This window comes from Oncorhynchus kisutch, linkage group LG6 (assembly GCF_002021735.2).
Source record: "Oncorhynchus kisutch isolate 150728-3 linkage group LG6, Okis_V2, whole genome shotgun sequence".
Lineage (NCBI taxonomy): Eukaryota > Metazoa > Chordata > Actinopteri > Salmoniformes > Salmonidae > Oncorhynchus > Oncorhynchus kisutch.
In genome coordinates, this window is record NC_034179.2 from 37,505,399 (window position 1) to 37,527,888 (window position 22,490).

A 22,490-nucleotide genomic window follows, 5' to 3' on the forward strand; every position below is an offset into this window, starting at 1 on the left:
CTTTTCTGTGCATTTTCCTCTTATAATGTACACTACATGTATTTTTTTGGTATGGAGTACCACAGTAAGAGTTATAAAACCTAGCAGTCAAACAGTTCCATTCATTTTACCCCATAGGGGATTTTAGAAACACTCAAGGGCTGTGTTCCCTGTAGGCTTACCCTGGTGTAACGTTTCGATAACCCTGGAAATCTTTCTAGGACAAGGTGACTTTAATGTATTTGCTTACGTCACACCCTCCATGAAGAGCCTCCCACCGCCCTGCTAGTTTTCTGTCCTACCTGATAATTGTACCCACCTGTTGTCCCAGGTCTAAATCAGTCCCTGATTAGAGGGGAACATGCAGTGGAACGAGACTAGATGACTTCTTTGATATCTAAGGGCTAGATTCAATCGGATTGAAATGCAGTGTCGTGGTGGAACGGCATTTGAGCTGTCAAATCCACAAGCAGCTTGTTGCCATTGAATGCAACGAAACCACACCTGACAAATCCCATGCATCAGAATCAGCATAATGAATACCACCCAGATGTTTCAGCGGTGTGAGCATTTGCTCGTGTGTCAAACCACTCCCTTATTATCCCTACTGTGTTAGAAGTTCAAAACGGCGCAAGAAAGTGTAGGCACTATCGATGTTAGAAATAACGACTCAAATGTCAAACCATTGGAGGAAACATGCGTACCCTAACAGCAAACGGAAGATTTCCAATGGAAAAAAACACTTCTGTTCCGTTTGCAACAGAATCGACGTAATGAATACGGCCCCAGACGAGGTTCAAGCAGGTGAAAGACCCAACGGACAAAACAAACCTCACTCAACATTATATTTAATTTATTGTAAACCCAATACAACTTCAAAAATGGAAAAAGAACAAGAAACCCCATGTAATAAATTAGTGTTCAATTTACATTCATGGTTAATGTCATTTGACTTCTGAGAAACATATCACTTCATATTATAAACTAGTCTGGAAAAGATCAAAGCCACTGAGCCAACTTCAAAGCACTTCATGTCGCAGGCATTCAAACGCAGACATGTCTTACTTTAGTCTTGATTAAATAGAGGCCTTACAGAAGGACCTTATTACACATGTACTATATGAAACGGATTACAATTTAGGCTTCTCTAAGTCTGAAAAGTTCCAAGTAGATCATACCATAATAGTATACTAGATACTTTGGACCAGTTACCAACTGACTCATGGCATTCCACCACCAGTGGTTAACAACTAGATTGAAATGTTAAGTTTACACACGCTGTGTTTTGACAGACCTATGACTTAAATCTGATTATCCATCTCAACGACAACAATATAGAAGCCTACGCAGTAACACTATCATTTCCGATCACCACCTCCAACCGTGGTAAGCACTAGCTGTTCAAGTCACAGAGATGGCCAATCCTTTAGGCAAACATGAAATGGATCAATCCCTGATAATGTTGAAATATGCCAGCATCCATCTTGACAATCAACTTAGTCCATATTTGTGACCTATGCACACCACTAATGCTCAACATCATTTTATCATCATAGTCCCTTAACAGTTGCTGAAATAGCTTCCTCTCCTGGGGCCCAGATTTACAAAACCTTACCTATAGACTTGAAGAAAGGATATTGGACATTTTCTTGCCCTTTCTCCTTAACAAACTTGGTTCTTAATTCCAAGTTAGCTACACTCTTGGCAGTGCGAGAAAAAGCTCATGAAAGCAGTTTAATTCAAACTTCATCTGAAAGTTTCAGTATTGATAATCTTAAACCCAATAACATGTTTTAGAGCAGTAATCATGCTAACATGATTGCCATTGCTAGCTAGATAAGTTGCCAAAAAATGAAGATTTGTAAGAAGATATTGTTGAGGAATTGCACTTAAACTATCTTATGAATGTATTTTTCTTCTTAAGAACCTTAAGTTTTTACGTAAGAAGTGTTTAGTGAATCTGGGCCCTGGCCTTGGAAGAAAGGAGATGGGCCATTGCGATCTATACATGCTCAACATCTAACACCAACATGTGTGTAAGAATAAGTACACTGACAAACTACCCAGCTGAGTGGATGTGTAATGCAGAGTTGAGCAAAGTAGCGTTGCAGAGCAGATGAGTGGGCTATTTGAGTGACGTGTGTCTGTTATCTGCGTATCCAGAGCCATCCGTTGAGCAGGCAGGCAGAAAGGAGCAGGGAGAAGAGCACCAGCTCAGTCTGTCTGTGTTCAGTGTTCTGCTTCTCCAGACCCGCCAGACGACGACTCATCTTCACCACCTGGACACGAGAAAGGCGCTGATCTGTTATACTGTAAGTGACAGATTTATTTTTTGTTTATACCCAACATTTGTCGTAGTGTAAAGATGGCCTCAGTTTCTGAGACTCAAGAAAGGACATCTTACAGAAATGCAACATACAAGTATCCATAACATTAGTGACTCAATGGCCAGAAGAAAATATTGAAGTTATGGCTCCATCTACTGGTTGAACACAGGCTACACTATCATAATGGCATTGATGGAACAAAAGCATAACATTCTGACCAGACCGGACACGTTGCGTGTGCGAGCGTCGCAAAATACCTTTAGAAATCCATGTTATTCAATTATTGCGAGCGTCTGCGATGCCAAGGGCTAAAATATAAGTCCCTATTCCTGACGCATATCACGCTGAAAGTCCTGCCTCTCCCATTTCCTCATCAGTTTATAGAAGCAGGAACCCACGTGCCATCTCCTCATTGGCTATAACAACGTGGGTGATTGAAAGACAAACTGTTTTGCCGGTAGTCGTGGTAATACTATGAAAGTTTAGATGCCAATCCCCATATAAGTTCAAAGATGAAAAAGCCTGGAAGGAGGAGATGACTAGAAACGATTCGGTTGCCCGTTTTATGTGTGGATTAATTGGCGAAGTAGAGGAGCTTGTGCATTTCAGGTAAAATAACTCAATGTTTATATCCCAGGACAAATGAGCTAGCAATAGCAAGCTAGCTAAATAGGACAAATTAGCTAACAAGTGCAAGCTAACTAGCCATACATGTTTAATGCTTTTCGACCTGTCCCCAAATTAATGTCATTGGTTCAGAGTTTGTTTTGATATTTTAACCTGCGTGTCGTGATCGCATTTTGAGTAGGGGGACAAAATAAATGCATGCACGATAGCGCATGCGCGCAGCCGGTTTGGGTTCGGTGTAAGGCCGCACTAACAGTAAACAGGTTTATCTCGAGAGATTCAGGCCTAAATTAAGCCTAAAGATGCTACTGATGTCACTCACCAAGTCCCCTAATGTCTTACCAGCAACATAAGATAATATCATGAATTAATATAGGCCTATATAAACATTTCAGGTAATTTCTAGCCTACTACATTTAATGACTGGATACATTGGCAGAATATTTTTTATACGACAAAATACAGGGTAGCCTGCCACTGACAGGTCTGAGTTTGTTGTGTGAATGAATAAATACATTTCTGCCTGTTTTTATTTTTACAATGCATCAGTGCAGCAATGTACACTGCTCAAAAAAATAAAGGGAACACTTAAACAACACAATGTAACTCCAAGTCAATCACACTTCTGTGAAATCAAACTGTCCACTTAGGAAGCAACACTGATTGACAATAAATGTCACATGCTGTTGTGCAAATGGAATAGACAACAGGTGGAAATTATAGGCAAGACACCCCCAATAAAGGAGTGGTTCTGCAGGTGGGGACCACAGACCACTTCTCAGTTCCTATGCTTCCTGGCTGATGTTTTGGTCACTTTTGAATGCTGGCATGAGACGGAGTCTACAACCCACACAAGTGGCTCTGGTAGTGCAGCTCATCCAGGATGGAACATCAATGCGAGCCGTGGCGAGAAGGTTTGCTGTGTCTGTCAGCGTAGTGTCCAGAGCATGGAGGCGCTACCAGGAGACAGGCCAGTACATCAGGAGACGTGGAGGAGGCCGTAGGAGGGCAACAACCCAGCAGCAGGACCGCTACCTCCGCCTTTGTGCAAGGAGGAGCACTGCCAGAGCACTGCAAAATGACCTCCAGCAGGCCACAAATGTGCATGTGTCTGCTCAAATGGTCAGAAACAGACTCCATGAGGGTGGTATGAGGGCCCGATGTCCACAGGTGGTGGTTGTGCTTACAGCCCAACACCGTGCAGGAAGTTTTTCATTTGCCAGAGAACACCAAGATTGGAAAATTCGACACTGGCGCCCTGTGCTCTTCACAGATGAAAGCAGGTTCACAGTGAGCACGTGACAGACGTGACAGTCTGGAGACGCCGTGGAGAACATTCTGCTGCCTGCAACATGCTCCAGCATGACCGGTTTAGCGGTGGGTCAGCCATGGTGTGGGGTGGCATTTCTTTGGGGGGCCGCACAGCCCTCCATGTGCTCGCCAGAGGTAGCCTGACTGCCATTAGGTACCGAGATGAGACCATATTGCTGGTGCGGTTGGCCTCCTCCTAATGCAAGACAATGCTAGACCTCATGTGGCTGGAGTGTGTCAACAGTTCCTGCAAGAGGAAGGCATTGATGCTATGGACTGGCCCGCCCGTTCCCCAGACCTGAATCCAATTGAGCACACCTGGGACATCATGTCTCGCTCCATCCACCAACGCCACGTTGCACCACAGACTGTCCAGGAGTTGGCGGATGCTTTAGTCCAGGTCTGGGAGGAGATCCCTCAGGAGACCAGCCGCCACCTCATCAGGAGCATGCCCATGCGTTGTAGGGAGGTCATACAGGCACGTGGAGGCCACACACACTACTGAGCCTCATTTTGACTTGTTTTAAGGACATTACATCAAAGTTGGATCAGCCTGTAGTGTAGTTTTCCACTTTAATTTTGCGTGACTCCAAATCCAGACCGCCATGGGTTGATAAATTTGATTTCCATTGATAATTTGTGTGATTTTGTTGTCAGCACATTCAACTATGTAAAGAAAAAAGTATTTAAAAATAATATTTCATTCATTCAAATCTAGGATGTGTTATTTTTGTGTTCCCTTTATTTTTTTGAGCAGTGTATTAATTTAGCCTTTGTGATTACATTACACCAGAGCTACATGTCACTTTCGCCATTCAAACTTCCCTGCCAGTTCATTGCCAACACTTACCTATTTTATTGTAATTCAGCAAGCAAGAGGATTGATCGATGCTTTTTAAATTGCTCAAAAGTTTCAAACTACATGGAACAAAAATGTCAACACAATATGTAAAGTGTTGGTCCTATGTTTCATGAGCTGAAAAAGATCCCAGAAATGTTCCATACTCATAAAAAAAACTAATCTCAGATTTTGTTCAAATTTGTGTACATCCCTATTAGTGAGTATTTCTCTTTTGCCAAGATAATCCATCCACCTGACAGGTGTGGCATATCAATAAACTGATTAAACAGCATGATCATTACACAGGTGCACCTTGTTCTGGGGACAAAATGCCACAAAAAAATTCAGTTTTGTCAAAGAACTCAATGCCACAGATGGTTCAAGTTGAGGGAGGGTGCAATTGGCATGCTGACTGCAGGAATGTCCACCAGAGCTTTTGCCAGAAAATGAAAATGGCCATTTCTCTACCATAAGCCGCCTCCCGTCATTTTAGAGAATTTGGCAGTACGTCCAACCAGCCTCACAACCGCAGGCCACTTGTATGGCGTCTTGCGGACAAGCGGTTTGCTGACGTCTACATTGTGACCAGATGGACCCATGTTGGCAGTGGGGTTATGGTATGGGCAGACACAAGTTATGGTCAACTTACAATTGCATTTTATTGATGGCAATTTCAATGCACATAGATACCGTGACGAGATCCTGAGGGTCATTGTCATGCCGTTAAATCTCCCGCTATCACCTCATGTTTCAGCATAATGCATGGCCCCATGTCGCAAGTATCTACACACACACTTCTTGGAAGCTTAAAATGTCCCAGTTCTTCCATGGCCTGTATACGCAGGCATGTCACCCATTGAGCAAGTTTGGGATGCTCTGGATCGACGTGTACAACCACATGTTCCAGTTCCTGCTAAAAATCCAGGAACTTCGCACAGCCATTGAAGAGGACTGGGACAACATTCCACAGGCCACAATCAACAGCATGATCAACTCTATGCAAAGGAGATGTGTCATGCTGCATGAAGCAAATGGTGGTCACACCAGATACAGAGTGGTTATCTGATCCAAGCTCCTACTTTTTTTTTTTTAAGGCGTCATTGACCAACAGATGCATAACTGTATTCCCAGTCATGTGAAAGCCACAGATCATGGCCTAATGAATTTATTTCAATTGACTCATTTCCTTATATGAAGTGTAACTCACAGTACCAGTCAAAAGTTTGGACTCATGCAAGGGTTTTTCTTTATTTTTACTATTTTCTACATTGTAGAATAATAGTGAAGACAAACTATGCAATAACGTAGTAACCCCCCAAAAAAGTGTTAAACAAATCAAAATATATTTTATATTTGAGAATCTTGAAAGTAGCCACCTTTTGCCTTGCTGACAGCTTTGCATTCTCTCAACCAGCTTCACCTGGAATGCTTTTCAAACAGCCTTGAAGGAGTTCCCACATATGCTGAGCACTTGTTGGCTGCTTTTCCTTCACTCTGCGGTCCTACTCATCCCAAACCATCTCAATTGGCTTGAGGTCGGGTGACTGTGGAGGCCAGGTCATCTGATGCAGCACTCCACTCTCATTCTTGGTCAAACAGCTGTTGAAAAACAAATGATGGTCCCAATAAGTGCAAACCAGATGGGATGGGGTATCACTGCAGAATGCTGCGGTAGCCATGCTGGTTAAGTGTGCCTTGAATTCTAAATAAATCAGTGTCACCAGCAAAGCATCATCACACCACCACCTCCATGCTTCACGGTGGAAACCACACGAGATCATCCGTTCACCTACTCTGCATCTCACAAAGACACAGCGGTTAGAACCCAAAATCTCACATTTGGACTCATCAGACCAAAAGGACAGATTTCCACAGGTCTAATGTCCATTGCTCGTGTTCTTGGCCCAAGCGAGTCCTTTAGTTTTGGTTTCTTTGCAGCAATTTGACCATGAAGGCCTGATTCACGCAGTCTCCTCTGAACAGTTGATGTTGAGATGTGTCTGATACTTGAACTCTGAAGCATTTATTTGTGCTGCAATTTCTGAGGCTGAATATATTTTGATTTGTTTAACATTTTTTGGGTTAATACATGATTCCATAGAATTGATGTCTTCACCATTATTTTACAATGTAGAAAATAGTAAAAATGAGTAGGTGTCCAAACTTTTGACTGATAAAGAGATATATACAGTGGGGCAAAAAAGTATTTAGTCAGCCACCAATTGTGCAAGTTCTCCCACTTAAAGATGAGAGGCCTGTAATTTATCATAGGTACACTTCAACTATGACAGACAAAATGAGAAAAAAAATTCCAGAAAATCACATTGTAGGATTTTTTTTATGAATGTATTTGCAAGTTATGGTTGAAAATAAGTATTTGGTCACCTACAAACAAGCACGATTTCTGGCTCTCACAGACCTGTAACTTCTTCTTTAAGAGGCTCCTCTGTCCTCCACTCGTTACCTGTATTAATGGCACCTGTTTGAACTTACCAGTATAAAAGACACCTGTCCACAACCTCAAACAGTCACACTCCAAACTCCACTATGGCCAAGACCAAAGAGCTGTCAAAGGACACCAGAAACAAAATTGTAGACCTGCACCAGGCTGGGAAGACTGAATCTGCAATAGGTAAGCAGCTTGGTTTGAATAAATCAACTGTGGGAGCAATTATTAGGAAATGGAAGACATACAAGACCACTGATAATCTCCCTCGATCTGGGGCTCCACGCAAGATCTCACCCCGTGGGGTCAAAATGATCACAAGAACGGTGAGCAAAAATCCCAGAACCACACGGGGGGACCTAGTGAATGACCTGCAGAGAGCTGGGGCCAAAGTAACAAAGCCTACCATCAGTAACACACTACGCCGCCAGGGACTCAAATCCTGCAGTGCCAGACGTGTCCCCCTGCTTAAGCCAGTACATGTCCAGGCCCGTCTGAAGTTTGCTAGAGAGCATTTGGATGATCCAGAAGAAGATTGGGAGAATGTCATATGGTCAGATGAAACCAAAATATAACTTTTTGGTAAAAACTCAACTCGTCGTGTTTGGAGGACAAAGAATGCTGAGTTGCATCCAAAGAACACCATACCTACTGTGAAGCATGGGGGTGGAAACATCATGCTTTGGGGCTGTTTTTCTGCAAAGGGACCAGGACGACTGATCCGTGTAAAGGAAAGAATGAATGGGGCCATGTATCGTGAGATTTTGAGTGAAAACCTCCTTCCATCAGCAAGGGCATTGAAGATGAAACGTGGCTGGGTCTTTCAGCATGACAATGATCCCAAACACACCGCCCGGGCAACGAAGGAGTGGCTTCGTAAAGAAGCATTTCAAGGTCCTGGAGTGGCCTAGCCAGTCTCCAGATCTCAACCCCATAGAAAATCTTTGGAGGGAGTTGAAAGTCCGTGTTGCCCAGCAACAGCCCCAAAACATCACTGCTCTAGAGGAGATCTGCATGGAGGAATGGGCCAAAATACCAGCAACAGTGTGTGAAAACCTTGTGAAGACTCACAGAAAACGTTTGACCTCTGTCATTGCCAACAAAGGGTATAGAACACAGTATTGAGAAACTTTTGTTATTGACCAAATACTTATTTTCCACCATCATTTGCAAATAAATTCATTAAAGATCCTACAATGTGATTTTCTGGATTTTTTTTCTTCTCATTTTGTCTGTCATAGTTGAAGTGTACCTATGATGAAAATTACAGGCCTCATCTTTTTAAGTGGGGGAACTTGCACAATTGGTGGCTGACTAAATACTTTTTTGCCCCACTGTATATAAAAAAGGAAAAAAAAACAGGTCCTCTCACTGTTAACTGCATTTATTTTCAGCAAACGTGTAAATACTTGCATTAACATAAGATTAAACAACTGAGACAAACTGAACAAATTCCACAGACTGTGACTAACACAAATGGAATAATGTGTCCCTGAACAAAGGGGGAGTCCAAATCAAAAGTAACAGTCAGTATCTGGTGTGGCCATCAGCTGCATTGAGTACTGTAGTGGACTGCACCAGATTTGCCAGTTCTTGCTGTGAGATGTTACCCCACTCTTCCACTAAGGCACCAGCAACTTCCCGGACATTTCGGGGGGGGGGGGACCTAGCCCTCACCCTCCGATCCAACAGGTCCCAGACGTGCTCAATGGGATTGAGATCCGGGTTCTTCGCTAGCCATGGCAGAACATTGACATTCCTGTCTTGCAGGAAATCACGCACAGAACGAGCAGTATGGCTGGTGGTATTGTCATGCTGGAAGGTCATGTCAGGATGAGCCTGCAGGAAGGGTAGCTCATGAGGGAGGAGGATGTCTTCCCTGTAATGCACAGCGTTGAGATTGCCTGCAATGACAACAAGCTCAGTCTGATGATGCTGTGACACAAAGCCCCTAGACCATGACGGACCCACCACCTCCAAATCGGTCCTGCTCCAGAGTACAGGCCTCAGTGTAACGCTCATTCCTTCAACGATAAGTATGAATCCGACCATCACCCCCGGTGAGACAAAACTGCGACTAGTCAATGAAGAGCACTTTTTGCCAGTCCTGTCTGGTCCATGGGTTTATGCCCATAGGCGACGTTGTTGCCGGTGATGTCTGGTGAGGACCTGCCTTACAACAGGCCTACAACCCTCAGTCCAGCCTCTCTCAGCCTATTGACAGTCTGAACACTGATGGAAGGATTGTGCGTTCCTGGTGTAACTCGGGCAGTTGTTGTTGCCATCCTGTCCCGCAGGTGTGATGTTCGGATGTACTGATCCTGTGCAGGTGTTGTTACACGTGGTCTGCCACTGCGAGGACGATGAACTGTCCATCCTGTCTCAGGCGTCTCACAGTACGGACATTGCAATTTATTGCCCTGGCCACATCTGCAGTCCTCATGCAGCATGCCTAAGGCACGTTCACGCAGATGAGCAGGGACCCTGGGCATCTTTCTTTTGGTGTTTTTCAGAGTCCGTAGAAAGGCCTCTGTGTCCTAAGTTTTCATAACTGTGACCTTCATTGCCTACTGTCTGTAAGCTGTTAGTGTCTTAACGACTGTTCCACAGGTGCATGTTCATTAATTGTTTATAGTTCATTATTGAACAAGCATGGGAAACAGTGTTTACAATGAAGATCTGTGAAGTTATTTGGATTTTTACTAATGATCTGTTAAAAGACAGGGTCCTGAAAAAGGGATGTTTCTTTTTTTGCTGAGTTTATATGCTACTCGTTTAAGAGAGAGGGGGAAGAGATAGGCAAGTTGTCTGTCGAGATGCGCGAAAGACAAAAAAACTGAAATATCCGCCAGAGTATAGGCTACTCTTAGATAAAATAATTCATCAAATAAAAATGAAGGCCCAGTGTCAACATAACCACCGACTGCTTCACTAAAATGTATCAATGGCTGATATGCACTCAATCTGTCCATAGCCTGTCTTCTATTTTCAAATGGTTGTCAATTTCATCTTCATATAGCCTAGGCCTATATCACAGCTGTCTCTATAGCTTCCCCTTAACTTTCCACATCAATTTATATTTGATTGATTTTGCATTATCCTATAAGGTAGACTAGTTCACATGCAGGTGTCAATCAGACAGTGTCATTCAGACGTTCAATGGAAGGCGAAAGTAGCTCATTATTGTCTCTTTTCACCCACGAGAGGGGTTATTAGCCTGCTTACCTGTCTCCTAAGTACGATGAACTCCACAGCTGCACATCCCTCATCTGGGCTCATCCAGGAGTCCCGCATGGCACTGCCAACCGCACAAACAGGGATAAAGGTAAATGGTGCATGTGCACACACACCCACACTTCAATGCTTTAGGCTTCAGAAAAGTGTTGTTGGTACCACAAAACAAGCCCAATAATAGGAAATGCCAATGGTTTGCCAGAACTTGTCACCTTTTCCTGTCTGTTTCGACATACACAGGGGGCTCCTCAACCACAGCAGTAGTTGGGTGTTCAGGAGAGCTGAACCTTTAAACCAGGGAGAGAGACCACAGTCTGCAAAGGGGCTTTCAACACAAGGCAGATAGAAGAACAACAGGGAAGGATCCAGCATGAGGAAAAACAACCAGAAGTGGGCAACAAAAGACAGCACAAAGCAGTAGTAAGATGAAGTTGTCCCATGGATGCTGATCTAACATCAGTTTTCCATTGTTGCCTGTAAAGGCTAAGGTTAGGATTAGGGTACAATGGGCTGATCCAAGATGTGCGCCAACTGGCAACTTCTACCCGAAGCAAGAGCAAAGCAGGGAGAAGCAGCATGCAGAGTTTAGAGTGCAGAGGGACGGGACAGTTCATCACTAAGGACTTAACATGGTCCACACAGACCCGCATATTAATGAAGTGGGCACGACAGCGCCTCTTCCCCCTCAGGTGGCTGAAAAGATTTTGGATTCTCAATAAGTGCTACAGCTGGACCCTCAAGTGCACCTTGACTGGCTGCATCACCGCTTGCTACGGCAAATGCACCTCCCTCGACCGCAAAGCGCTACAGAGGGTGGTGCGGACGGCCATGTACATCACTGGGGCAGAGCTCCCTTGCCTTCCAGGATCTCTAATATCAGGCGGGGTAAGAAGGTCTGAAAAATTGTCAGACTCCAGCTACCCTAGTCATAGACTGTACTCTTTCCATGACACAGATTGACCAGGTGAAAGCTATGATCCCATATTGATGTCACCTGTTAAATCCACTTCAATCAGTGTAGATGAAGGAGAGGAGACAGGTTAAAGAAGGATTGTTAAGCCTTGAGACGGATTGTGTATGTGTGTCATTCAGAGGGTGAATGGGCAAGACAAAATATTGGCGTGCCTTTGAACGAGGTATGGTAGTAAGTGCCAGGCGCACCGGTTTGTGTCAAGAACTGCAACGCTGCTGGGTTTTTCACACTCAACAGTTTCCCGTGTGTATCAAGAATGGTCCACCACCCAAAGGACATCCAGCCAACTTGACAGCTGTGGGAAGCATTGGAGTCAACATGGGCCAGTATCCCTGTGGAACGCTTGACACCTTATAGAGTCCATGTTCTGACAAATTGAGGCTGTTCTGAGGGCAAAACTGGGGGGGCAACTCAATATTAGGATGTTCTTAATATTTTGTACACTATATACAGTACCAGTGAAAAGTTGACACCTACTCATTCCAGTTTTTTTTTTCTACATTGTAGAATAGTGAAGACATCAAAACTATGAAATAGCACATATGGAATGATGTAGTAACCAAGTAAGTGTTCAATCAAAAATATATTTTATAGTATTTGGTTACTACATGATTCCATATGTATTATTTCATAGTTTTGATGTCTTCACTATTATTCTACAATGTAGAAAATAAAAAATGAAAGAAAAACCCTTGAATGAGTAGGTGTCAACTTTTGACTTGTACTGTAAATACAGACACCATTTTACTCATCATTATTATATATCATGATTCCTAGTCACTTTACGTCCATATCTACCTCAAATACCTTAAATTCTTGTTTTTTACTCTGCATCATTGGAAAGGGCTAATAAGCAAGCATTTCATGGTATACTTGGGGCGGCAGGTAGCCTAGTGGTTAGAGCAGTTAACCCACTGTTCCTAGGCCGTCATTGTAAATAATCATTTGTTCTTAACTGACTTGCCTAGTAAAATAAAAGGTCAAATAAAAATAGTATGATTTCAACCTAAGTTGTGAGTAAAGGAAGTGATCCTGTAGTCAAGAATGAATCCTTTATTGAGGCAAAAGCTTTGCCAAGAAAGTTAGAACTAGTAGCGTAAGGACATAAATGCAAGCCCAAGCAAGGAAGAAATGGAAGGAGGTTAGGGGCCATTTGTTAAGATTTCGGTTTGGGTAGGCAGGGGTCACTCAGGTCGGAGAAGGTAGGACCCCTAACCTGTATTTCTGAGTGACAGTCTGCAGAAGGCACTGTGAGGCCTGCTGGCCCAGTTCCTTGGCAGCCTGCAGCATGGTCTGCGGGGACAGGAGGCTGGGTAGGGTGGCAGGGAGCCCCAGGGGCATGGGCAGGGTGTCTGCAGCAGCAGTAGAGGAGCGCTGAGGGGGGCATCCTGCACTGCCGCAACTACAACAGGCACAAGTGAGGGGTGGGGGTGGGTTGGGTCACCAGGACAGACAGAGGGGCACAACACTTACCAAGCATAGTGACAACGCCACAACTTCACGTTGCCTCCAATATAACCTACATGTAAGGAGAGGCTAGAGATCAGAGAAACCAATGTGTCTCCCTCTGCTGGAAACACAGGAAACACAGGTGACGAATAGGAGGACAACGCTGCATGGGGCCTGAGGCAGCGCAAAGTCAATAGAATGTAGTGTCCCAAGCCAACAATGCAACTTCCCCTTTGTGTCTTTCTGAAATGTTCCAGGTGTTGAAAGAATTTTGATAAGTAATTTATGCTACTCTGGTTACATATGGCCGAGTTGTCTCGTCCACAAGGTGATGAAAACCAACAAAAATCATGCTTCAAAGTGAAGTGTTCTGAAAACATTCAGCACCATGTGTTTTGGGAGCTTTTTTTCTCCACTTTTGAGGAAGCGTTGTACATGTAACCTCCTCACTGGGCAGAGGAGCATGCAGAGAGGCAGGTAGCCTAGCGGCTAAGAGCGTTGGGCCAGTCACCAGAAGACCGCTGGTTCGAATCCCCGAGCCAACGAGGTGAAAAATCTGTCTATGTGCCCTTGAGCAAGGCACTTAACCCTAAATGCTCCTGTAAGTCGCTCTGGATAAGAGCTTCTACTAAATGACAAATGTAAATGTAATAAGCCACTCAGTCTGGTCCAAGGAAAGAGATGGATCTCTATGGTGACATTTAAAAGGAGTTAAAGAAGTGTTTAATCCAATGTGTCTTGTACTTACGAGATAGGGGTGTGCGGTGTCTGTTTGCAGGTGGGGGTGCCAGGGTTGCTCCTGCCAAAAGCCTGGTCACTGTAGGACCTACGCAGTGGACTCTGTCACAGAAGAGAGAAAGGGTAACATGAGTTCAATAAGGAAGAGATGGGTAACTGGTGGCCCCCTTTGGTAGGCCTGCGGATCAATTTCCATATCCAGGGATGCAAACTGGTGAGGGCCCAAAAAGGTGACACTTTTTTTTGTTGCACTGAAACATGCAAAGTACACCTGGCATACCCCTTTTTATCCACTGTATTGAAAAAGAGGGAGGGTGAATGATGTTCCTTTCAACTCTATAGTGGCTTCCAGCTTAAGCCAGGCCCAGCTACACTTAATCCCCGAATCCACTTGTTTAACAAGCAACGCCTCAGTTTCACCTAATTCTCTCATTCTGAAAATTAACCACATACTGTAGAGGGAATTCGTAGGCGATCAAATAAACCCCCACTTCCTTCCTTCTGCTAGCAAACGTGCAATCTTTGGACAATACAATAGATGACCCACACAGAAGATTAAACTACCAACGGGACATTCAAAACTGTAATATCTTATGCTTCATTGACGTGACTGAACAACGCCACTATCAACATACAGCTGGCGGGTTATACGCTGCACCGGCAGGATAGAACAGCGGCATCTGGTAAGACAAGGGGCGGCGGACTATGTATTTTTGTAAATAACAGCTGGTGCACGATATCTAAGGAAGTCTCGAGCTATTGCTCGCCTGAGGTAGAGTATCTCATGATAAACTGTAGACCACACTACCTGCCTAGAGAATTTATCTGTATTTTTCGTAGCTATTTACATACCACCACAGTCAGAGGCTGGCACTAAGACAGTATTGAATGAGCTGTATTCCGCCATAAGCAAACAAGAAAATGCTCACCCAGAGGCAGCACTCCTAGTAGCTGGGGACTTTAATGCAGGGAAACTTAAATCAGTTTTACCAACTTTCTTTCAGTATGTTAAATGTGCAACCCAAAAAAAATTGCTCGATCACTTTTACTCCACGTACAGAGGCGCATACAAAGCTCTTCCTCACCCTCCATTTGGCAAATCTGACCATAATTCTATCCTCCTGATTCCTGCTTACAATCAAAAATGAAAGCGGGAAGCACCAGTGACTAGATCAATAAAAACGTGGTCAGATGAAGCAGATGCTAAGCTACAGGACTGTTTTTCTAGCACAGACTGGAATATGATCCGGGATTCCTCCAATGGTATTGAGGGGTACACCACATCAGTCATTGGCTTCATCAATAAGTGCATCGATGACATCGTCCCCAAAGTGACCGTACGTACCTACCCCAACCAGAAGCCATGGATTACAGGCAACATCCACACTGAGCTAAAGGCTAGAGCTGCCGCTTTCAAGGAGCAGGACTCTAACCCGGAAGCTGATAAGAAATCCTGCTATGCCCTCCGACTTACCATCAAACAGGCAAAGCATCAATACAGGACTAAGATCGAATCATACTACACCAGCTCTGACGCTCGTTGGATGTGGCAGGGCTTGCAAACCATTACAATCTACAAAGGGAAGCACAGCCAAGAGCTGCCCAGTGACACGAGCCTAACAGATGAGCTAAACTACTTCTATGCTTGCTTCAAGGTAAATAACACTGAAACATACATGAGAGCACCAGCTGTTCCGAAAGACTGATCACGCTCTCCGGCCCCAATGTGAGTAAGAGCGTTAAAACTGATCAACATTCACAAGGCCGCAGGGCCAGACGGATTACCAGGACGTGTACTGCGAGCACACGCTGACCAACCGGCAAGTGTCTTCACTGACATTTTCAACCTCTCCCTGTCCGAGTCTGTAATACCAACATGTTTTAAGCAAACCACCATAGTGCCTGTGCACAAGAACACTAAGGTAACCTGCCTAAACAACTACCGACACGTAGCACTCACATCTGTAGCCATGAAGTGCTTTGAAAGGCTGCTCATGGCTCACATCAACACCATTAACCCTAGACCCACTCCAATTTGCATACCGCCCCAACAGAGCCAAGCTTCCTGCTATCCAGGACCTCTATACCAGGCGGTGTTGCCACCCTAATCATAGTCGGTTTTCTCTGCTACCGCACGGCAAGCGGTACCGGAGCTCCAAGTCTAGGTCCAAGAGGCTTCTAAACAGCTTCTACCCGAAGCCATAAGACTCCTGAACATCTAATCAAATGTCTACCTAGACTTGCATTGTGCCCCCCCCCCTTTTGTTTTTACACGGCTGCCACTGTTGTTATCCATGCACAGTCACTTTAATAACTCTACCTACATGTACATATTACCTTAACTAATCGGTGCCCCCACACATTGACTCTGTACCGGTACCCCCCTATATATAGTCTCGCTATTGTTATTTTACTGCTGCTCCTTAATTACTTGTTACTTTTCTTTCTTATTCTTATCCTTTTTTAACTGCTTTGTCAGTTAGGAGCTCGTAAGTAATCACTTCACTGGTTGCTGTTGTATTCGGCGCATGTGACTAATATAATTTGATTTGAAAATAGTTTGTTAACATTCCACACAGATTGCCAGGGTCCAGTAAGCAACTAACGCGTTATAACTTGAGGAACAACAAGGAGTTGTATACCAGTTAATACTATAGCGAATGGTTAAGTTACTAACGTTAGCTCATCTGATGTTGTAACGTTAGCTGTCTGACGTTATTAGCCAGCTAATTTTCACTCAATAAACTCAATTATTTGATCAGTTATGTTGGCTAATGTTGCTCAACATATCTCTGGCTAGCTAACGGAGAATTCTATCCAGCTACTGTAGCAAGATGCTTAACAATGCTAACAATACTTGTTCCACCACATTTTCTCCCTCACCTCAAACTTTCCAAATTCCAGTTGCACGATTTTACACGAATCACGTAGGTCACCTATTTTGGATTCAAAACGGCGTATTTCGCCAAAAAGGTGACTAGTTTGCATCCCTGCAAATCTCTTTTGGGGAAGGTGGGACTCTGTCAGGTAAAATAACAGAATTACACAAGGTGCAATTTAGAAATGTGGTTGTGCATCAGCAGTTTCTCTTGTTATGTCAGTCACTCAATTAGCCAATGTCAGCAAACATTTTTAGATTGTAAATTGATCTTAGAGGCCAGCTAAACTTGTAGTAATCATGGTCGAAATACCAACCGGGGGCTCCCTTGATTTTGTTAGTCATTCTCAGGCAAACATGTCTCTCCACCCGATGGCTAAATGTGTACAATTGCATGAAATTAACTAAAACTTTTAATTTTGCTTAGGCCCACCAAAAGGCTAGAGCCGGCTGACAATGTTTAGGTATAGATATAGGTATGCAGAACCGCAAGCCACTGCGGCCCCCCCCGTGTTGAGTCCAGATCTTTTTGGTGGCACCCACCCCCATCAAAGTTGGCCATCCCTGAGTTCGATGGTGAGGGTAGGGCCAGATGGAAGCTGCTGGGAATGTTTCAATCCAGGTGGTACCTGCATATTGAATCTTTTGCTAACTCCATCTCCTCAAATGCTATCCCCAAGCACGACTCTGAACACTTTAAAGAATGACACACAGAGCAATGGCTTGACACTAAATGTATCAGTGACACTACACTTATCCAATTATTGTCAGACAACTCATTCCCAAAGAAAAGGTCCAGTCTCCACTCTCACATACCTGCACTGGTTCCCTCATGTAGGGGTCTCTTTCTCTGTTCCAGGCACTGTGCTGCTGTGCCTCCCATGCAGGCCCCAGAGGGAGGGCTGAGCCTTGCTTGGATGACGTGAACAGTGGATGGGGGCTCATGTCCGGGGCATCTATTAGTAAGTCACAAAGATATAAGAACACTGAGATATGATAGGGACTCACACACAGATCCCATTATTGCTCTGACTCAAATCCTGAAGAAAAAAAGAAAGCAGAGCATTTTGGACCAGCATTGTTAAGTGGCTAAAGGAGTTTTTCTTCTGACCCGTCTTCGTTCTATCGCAACTCTACTTCAAGTTCCAATAAACTATCACGGTCCAAACACACCAAGACAGTTGTGAAGAGGGCACAAATCCTATTCGCCCTCAGGAGACAAAAGATTTGGCATGGGTCCTCAGAGCCTCAAAGTTATACAGCTGCACCATCGAGAGCATCTCTGGTTGCATCAATGCCTGGTATGGCAACTGCTCAGCCTCTGACCGCACGACAGAGGGTAGTGCGTACAGCCCAGAACATCACTGGGGCCAAGCTTCCTGCCATCCAGTAACTCTATACCAGGCGGTGTCAGAGGAAGACCCTAAAAATTGTAAATTACTCCAGCCACCCAAGTCATAGACGGTTCTATCTGCTCCCGCACGGCAAGTGGTACCGGAGCTCCATGTCCAAAAGGCTTCTTAACAAGCCATAAGACTCCTGAACAGCTAATCAAATGGCTACCCAAACAATTTGCATTGCACTAGCAAAACCCAGAGGACTAACTGTTCAGATTTTTTATTTTTTTATTTTGCCTTTTCCCTGACTTATTGCCAAGGGATATTTCGTAGGAACCGGTTTTCAGTTCCTACCGCTTCCACTGGATGTCACCAGTCTTTGGAATTTGGTTGATTTTATTCCTTTGTGCAATGAAGAAGTAGGCCAACTCAGAACTGGGTACACTTTTGTGAGTTGTGCAAGATGTGAAAAGTGGCGCTGGTATGTTTTCTTTCATGTATTGAACACAGATTGCCCAGTCTACAATTTGATCGATTATTAACGTTTAAAAATACCTAAAGTTGTATTACAAAAGTAGTTTGAAATATTTTGGCAAAGTTTATAGGCAACTTTTGAAATATTTTGTAGTGACGTTGCGTTTTTTGTAAGCTGTTTTTTTCTGGATCAAATGCGCTTTATAAATGGACATTTTGGATATATATGGACGGAATTAATTGAACAAAAGGACCAATTGTGATGTTTATGGGACATATTGGAGTGCCAACAAAAGAAGCTCGTCAAAGGTAATGCATGTTTTATATTTTATTTCAGCGTTTTGTGTAGCGCCTGCACGGTTGAAATATGCTAACTCCTTTGTTTACTGCTGGTGCAGATGGTGCAGGCTATCAGATAATAGCTTCTTATGCTTTCGCCGAAAAGCATTTTAAAAATCTGACATGTTGGCTGGATTCACAACGAGTGTAGCTTTAATTGAGTATCTTACATGTGTGATTTAATGAAAGTTTGAATTTTATAGTATTTTATTTGAATCTGGCATTTTCCCTGGCAATTGGCCAGTTGAGACATTTGCATCCCACCTATCCCTAATTAAGGGCTTGTAAGTAAGCATTTAACTTTAAGGTCTACACCTGCTGTATTCGGCACGTGACAAATAACATTTTATTTTGATTTGAACTTAAGCCATATAAATGCCTCCTGTTTTGTCTTTATCAATAGGCCCATCTCCAGACCAGCCTTGTCCCCACCTGTGAGAGACAGCCTGTCTGGGATGTGCATGCTGTAAGAAGCGGGACAGTCAGCACACTCCTGCCTCTCCTCTTCCCATCTCTGTCCCATGCCTGGCCCCACTCTCAGCCGGTCGGGGACACGCATCTTCTGGTTGATGGCCTCAGAGAAGATGGTGTCACGGCCGCTGCGCACCTGGGAAACGTCACCCCGAAACTCCGAAGAGGCCATGGCAGCTGCTGTTTTAAGATCAAAATGTGTTACAACTTCTGAAGTCACAGTGCATCTTTGACAAGCCTATACTACCCCTGTAAGACTATACTTGGATGTAGTTAGCTGATTAGGCAACAGGATTAGTCAAATGTTAGTAGGTTCATTTTCATGCAGTGTGGATTAGCTGGAACTATCCTGTGTTATTCTTTGGGTGCATAAATCCAGTCTGCCCAACTCCATCGTAAATCTTTGAGTTTAATTGGCTAGGGGCCTGTCAAATCATTGCAGATGGCAGGCAACTCAATTCAATTCATGTGAGAACAGCGTACCTAGGTGGCTAGTTGTCTGATTAATCAGGCTGTAATACACAATGAATTGGTATATTCCACCTTAAAGTAATGCCTGCAAATCATGTACATTTTCCTTACAAGACAGAATACTTAATAAAATTACATTTAAACTTACTATACCGGTTGTCTGTGCAGTTTGTCTTCAAATGCTCTATGGAACCAAGAATGCCATGACAATGAAAATGGTTCTGAATCAGGGTAGAGTACAGAGAACAATCCACACTATTTTGGGAATTGCAGATTTTTGTGTAGATATAAATCAGAATATTTGTTTTGGAAATTCACACACAAAAAAAGGTGTTGATTGTTCTCCACCCTCCCCTGATTGAGATAATTGCCTACCATTTACTTGGTCATGGCACGCTTAGCTGGCTAACGTTATTCATCTTTTTTTTTCGTCATACTTTGAACATTACCCTGTCGTAATCACACTTTCTACAGTAAAATAAAATACATGTAAGATATATCTAGCAAGAAAGATGACAGACCTGAGGAGTAACTTGCAGGGCAGAGCTCTTTGGCCAGCTAAATTAGCGAGTAGCTTTGCTAGCTAGCTTGTCAGTTAGAATGCAAGCGACCTAGCTGGAGTAAAGCTGATAGCCAAATAAGTTGGTCAACTATCACGAAGTTGTCAGCAGCAATTTGACATTATCTTTAACAACGTGGCTAGACAGTTTATCAATAAAAACTACAGATATTTAGATAAACGCGTAGGGAACTAGCAAGCTATGTAGCTAAACTTTATAAAGTTGACATTAGCTAGCTGGCTACCCTACTAAGGTCCTTCTTTGGTATCATTGCGTTTGCAAAATTTTCGTGCATGCCGCCACCTACTGTGCGGGAGTGTGTGGTCCATAACTTTTTTTAAAAATTTGATTTAAAATGTAACCTATATTTAACTAGGCAAGTCAGTTAAGAACAAATTCTTATTTACAATGATGGCCTATGAACAGTGGGTTAAATGCCTTGTTCAGGGGCAGAACGACAGATTTTTACCTTGTCAGTTCATTGTCAGCTTTACATTTTGTGATACAAAAAAAAAACATATTGCACCACCAACCCAACATATTTGATACAAAAAAACGAATTGCACCACCAACCAACCCAACACATATATACCACTATTTCATAAAAGAAGAAAACACCACCTCATTTCACTACTTTGGCTATAACTCAAATCAAATCAAATGTATTTATATAGCCCTTCGTACATCAGCTGATATCTCAAAGTGCTGTACAGAAACCCAGCCTAAAACCCCAAACAGCAAGCAAATGCAGGTGTAGAAGCTGAGCCGATGGTCTGGGAGGACGGGGCTTTTTAATTCAACACCTTAACCCAAGTACTTCTCTGCAGTTGCCACCACAACATCTATTCTCTGTGATTTAAGTTCCATTTCTGTGGTACATTTGATAACCATGGCAACGAATGCTGAGAAGCCAACCTTACTGAAGCACACATTCGTATCACTCTGTATTAGCCTAGGCCTACTACATTTTACATTGACATTTTAGTAATTTAGCAGACGCTCTTATCCAGAACAACTTACAAGAGCAATCAGGGTTGGCGCCCCCTTGGTTTCGTGCCGTGGGAGAGATCTTTGTGGGCTATACTCAGCCTTGTCTCAGGGTAGTAAGTTGGTGGTTTGCAGATATCCCTCTAGTGGTGTGGGGGCTGTGCTTTGGCAAAGTGAGTGGGGTTATATCCCGCCTGGTTGGCCCTGTACGGGGGTATCGTCGGACGGGGCCACAGTGTCTCCCGACCCCTTCTGTCTCAGCCTCCAGTATCTATGCTGCAGTATTGTCGGGGGGCTAGGGTCAGTCTGTTATATCTGGTGTAATTATCCTGTCTTATCCGGTGTCCTGTGGGAATTTAAGTATGCTCCCTCTAATTCTCTCTCTCTCCCTCTTCCTCCCCTCCTGGGGGACCTGAGCCATAGGACCATGCCTCAGGACTGAGCTGATCTGTTGCACCCTCTACAACCACTGTGATTATTATTATTTGACCCTGCTGGTCATCTATGAACGTTTTAACATCATGGCCATGTACTGTTATAATCTCCACCCGGCACAGCAAGAAGAGGACTGGCCACCCCTCAGAGACTGGGTCCTCTCTAGGTTTCTTCCTAGGTCCCTGCCTTTCTAGGGAGTTTTTCCTAGCCATCGTGCTTCTACATCTGCATTGCTTGCTGTTTGGGGTTTTAGGCTGGGTTTCTGTATAGCACTTTGTGACATCAGCTGATGTAAAAAGGGCCTTATAAATACATTTGATTTGATTTAGGGTTAAGTGCTTTGCTCAAGGGCACATTGGCAGATTGTTTACCTAGTCGGCTCAGGGATTCGAACCAGCAACATTTTGGTTACTGGCCAAACGCTCTTTAACCGCTAGAATGCTAGGCTACTACTCACCTTTGACCCATCTTCCTCTACTCTCTTCACTGCCTCAGCATACGACACCTTCTGTTCTACTCTGACCTCAACCTATCTCTCCAGCACCAGGCATTTCTGATCCCCAGCAACATGGGCACCCCCACAATTGACACCCACAGTTTTTTCCACCAATAC

At 43.8% G+C, this 22,490-nt stretch overlaps 1 protein-coding gene across 2 annotated transcripts; it reads right to left on the reverse strand.

Annotated features, from left to right (window-relative positions):
* Nucleotides 1–778: 778 nt before the first annotated feature.
* On the reverse strand, nt 779–20,744 carry LOC109892785 (mitochondrial fission factor-like). Of its 2 annotated transcripts, none has more exons than XM_020485560.2 (8): nt 20,417–20,744; nt 19,386–19,601; nt 17,620–17,759; nt 13,936–14,027; nt 12,955–13,140; nt 10,978–11,052; nt 10,757–10,829; nt 779–2,258 (listed from the first exon to the last, which is right to left on the reverse strand). In XM_020485560.2, the coding sequence occupies exons 2-8, from the start codon at nt 19,594–19,596 to the stop codon at nt 2,127–2,129; spliced, it is 909 nt and encodes a 302-aa protein (XP_020341149.1). In that variant the 5' UTR covers nt 19,597–19,601; nt 20,417–20,744; the 3' UTR covers nt 779–2,126. The 2 variants fall into 2 exon arrangements, with proteins under 2 accessions (XP_020341149.1, XP_020341148.1); XM_020485559.2 differs by having other exon boundaries at nt 19,386–19,604.
* Nucleotides 20,745–22,490: the final 1,746 nt, after the last annotated feature.